This window comes from Austrofundulus limnaeus, unplaced genomic scaffold (assembly GCF_001266775.1).
Source record: "Austrofundulus limnaeus strain Quisiro unplaced genomic scaffold, Austrofundulus_limnaeus-1.0 Scaffold1471, whole genome shotgun sequence".
Taxonomy (NCBI): Eukaryota; Metazoa; Chordata; class Actinopteri; order Cyprinodontiformes; family Rivulidae; genus Austrofundulus; species Austrofundulus limnaeus.
In genome coordinates, this window is record NW_013953873.1 from 21,204 (window position 1) to 23,201 (window position 1,998).

Genomic DNA, 1,998 nt, shown 5'->3' on the forward strand with positions numbered 1-1,998 from the left:
GAGCTAAACAACAAAAGAAATCTGAAGCTTCTATGTTGAACAGTTTCTGAGTTATAAGCATTTTTTCCAGACGCCCCTCTTTGAAAGGAGCCCCCTCCTCAAATATGGGGTCTATCGTAAAACCGTTGGCTGGTGCAGTGTAGGTCAGACTCATCTACAGTCCTGTCAAATTCCATGTTGATCGATGCAGCTGTTTTTGTGGTACGGTTGACCAAAAATCCTCAGAGAAAAAATAACTTAACAGTACGAAAACAATATGACTCCCGCTTACGCTTCTTGTGCGGGGGTCATAATCATTTTCTATGAAAATGAAGTGTGAATGCAGAGTGCTGCTAATTGAGACGATTAAATTGAAGAAAACTGAAGMGACTCACTGTATCCCAGTCAAGTTTCTCAATGTCCACAAAGATCCTCATCAGCTCAGGGATGGCCATGGCAGGATGGGTGTCATTCAGTTGGATGGCGACCTGGAAAACATGAGGCTGTGCAGTGACTCACTTCCTGTCTTACCTCCAGCTCAAAGCATCATGTTGGAGCCAACATTAGACAGTTTTGGCTACGACGAGACAACAAAGCAGAAGTAATACTTTCCTTCTCTCCTGCCCTTCCTTATCTTTCTCTGCTTCGCTGCTAGGAGCCTTCTCTACATTTTTCATCTGAAACTAGAAATGATGGATATTTTTATTTTCATGGATTTGGTTAGCTGGTCTCTCAGTAAAACTTTTGGAACAAAGTTCTTTCTTCTTCCATGGGAGGACAWGTCAAAGGTRTTCTGCTCTGTTCTTKATATATGTCTGGATTCTGATCACTGGATTCTACAGATTGGCTTGGTGGTCTCCTGGTGTTCTACAAAACAGCRTCGGTGGCTTTTCATCTCCTGACTGACTGACCAATTTGATGGATGGCCGTATTCTATCAGCACTCAGACATTGATCTTGAGCGAGCTGGACTCGGTCTGTAAGCGGTTCTATTAAGGGTCGTGGGCCGGCTGTAGTTCCTGGACTTTGCTGGCCAGATGGAATTGATCTTAAWGAAGCTGATAGATCAGCTCGGCGGAATTTGTCCACACCATTTGCCTGACTGGACTCGCCACCTTGAGATGCACCAGCAGACATTGAAGCAGATGGAAAATTGTTATCGTCTGCCTGTCTCTTTCTGTTCCCATAACAACTGATTACAGAATCTGGATCTCCCCGACAACAGCCTTGAGCTGTTGACTAAATTCCTCCTGGCTGACTCCACAGCTACTTTAGCCTCTGCTACACAAGTTTGTGCAGAAAAGACTAAACAAAAAGGAGAAGAAATCCTGACGTAATCTGTGAGAATGGAAGTGTGGTAACGTTTCAACTGACACCATCAGAGCCACATCGCTAGTCGTGACGCTCACTTTGTCTGGGAATCCCTCGAAGGAGATGCGTCCGGGGCTGCCCTTCTTCGTGGTCTTAAAGCGGCGAATGATGTCTTGGAGTGTTGCTGCTACGACAAAATACTCCTGCTTCAAACGAAGCTCTTTTCCTTCGAAGAACTGCAACACAGAAGCRTTCAGTGAGCAGAGGGTCAACTGGAGGAAACATGTCTCTGACAGGCTGAGCTCACATTGTCATTCGGGTAGAGAACACGGGAGATGTTCTCCGCCAGGTTTCTGTCCAGAACGGCCTGTATGTAATCTCCAGTATTAACTACAAATACACAGATAAGAAAACGCTCATTAAAAGGTCATTCTATAAAGTGTATCTGTAGTGAGCAGCACCCACAGTCCTTTAGGTTGAAGTCATTCGGGGCGCGGGCCGACCACAGCCTCATGGTGTTCACCGTGTTGTTCATGTAGCCAGGGATGGGCGTGTCATACGGCATCGCCAGGACAACCTGCCGGGTGAAAACAGCCCGAGTCAGCGATTCTAGGTAGGTGACAAACAAAGAGCGATCAAACCTGTCTGCCTGTTAGCTAAATATCTCATTAACCATAAAACCTGTCTGCCTGTTAGCTAAATATCTCAT

At 45.7% G+C, this 1,998-nt stretch overlaps 1 protein-coding gene across 1 annotated transcript in view; it reads right to left on the bottom strand.

Annotated features, from left to right (window-relative positions):
• LOC106535492 (glycogen phosphorylase, liver form) overlaps nt 1-1,998 on the bottom strand; it is a gene marked incomplete in the record, with an annotated part of 52,280 nt that overhangs the window by 21,134 nt on the left and 29,148 nt on the right. The window contains 4 exon segments of the mRNA XM_014032503.1: nt 375-467; nt 1,388-1,525; nt 1,597-1,679; nt 1,755-1,866. Coding sequence (XP_013887957.1) covers nt 375-467; nt 1,388-1,525; nt 1,597-1,679; nt 1,755-1,866 — 426 coding nt within the window.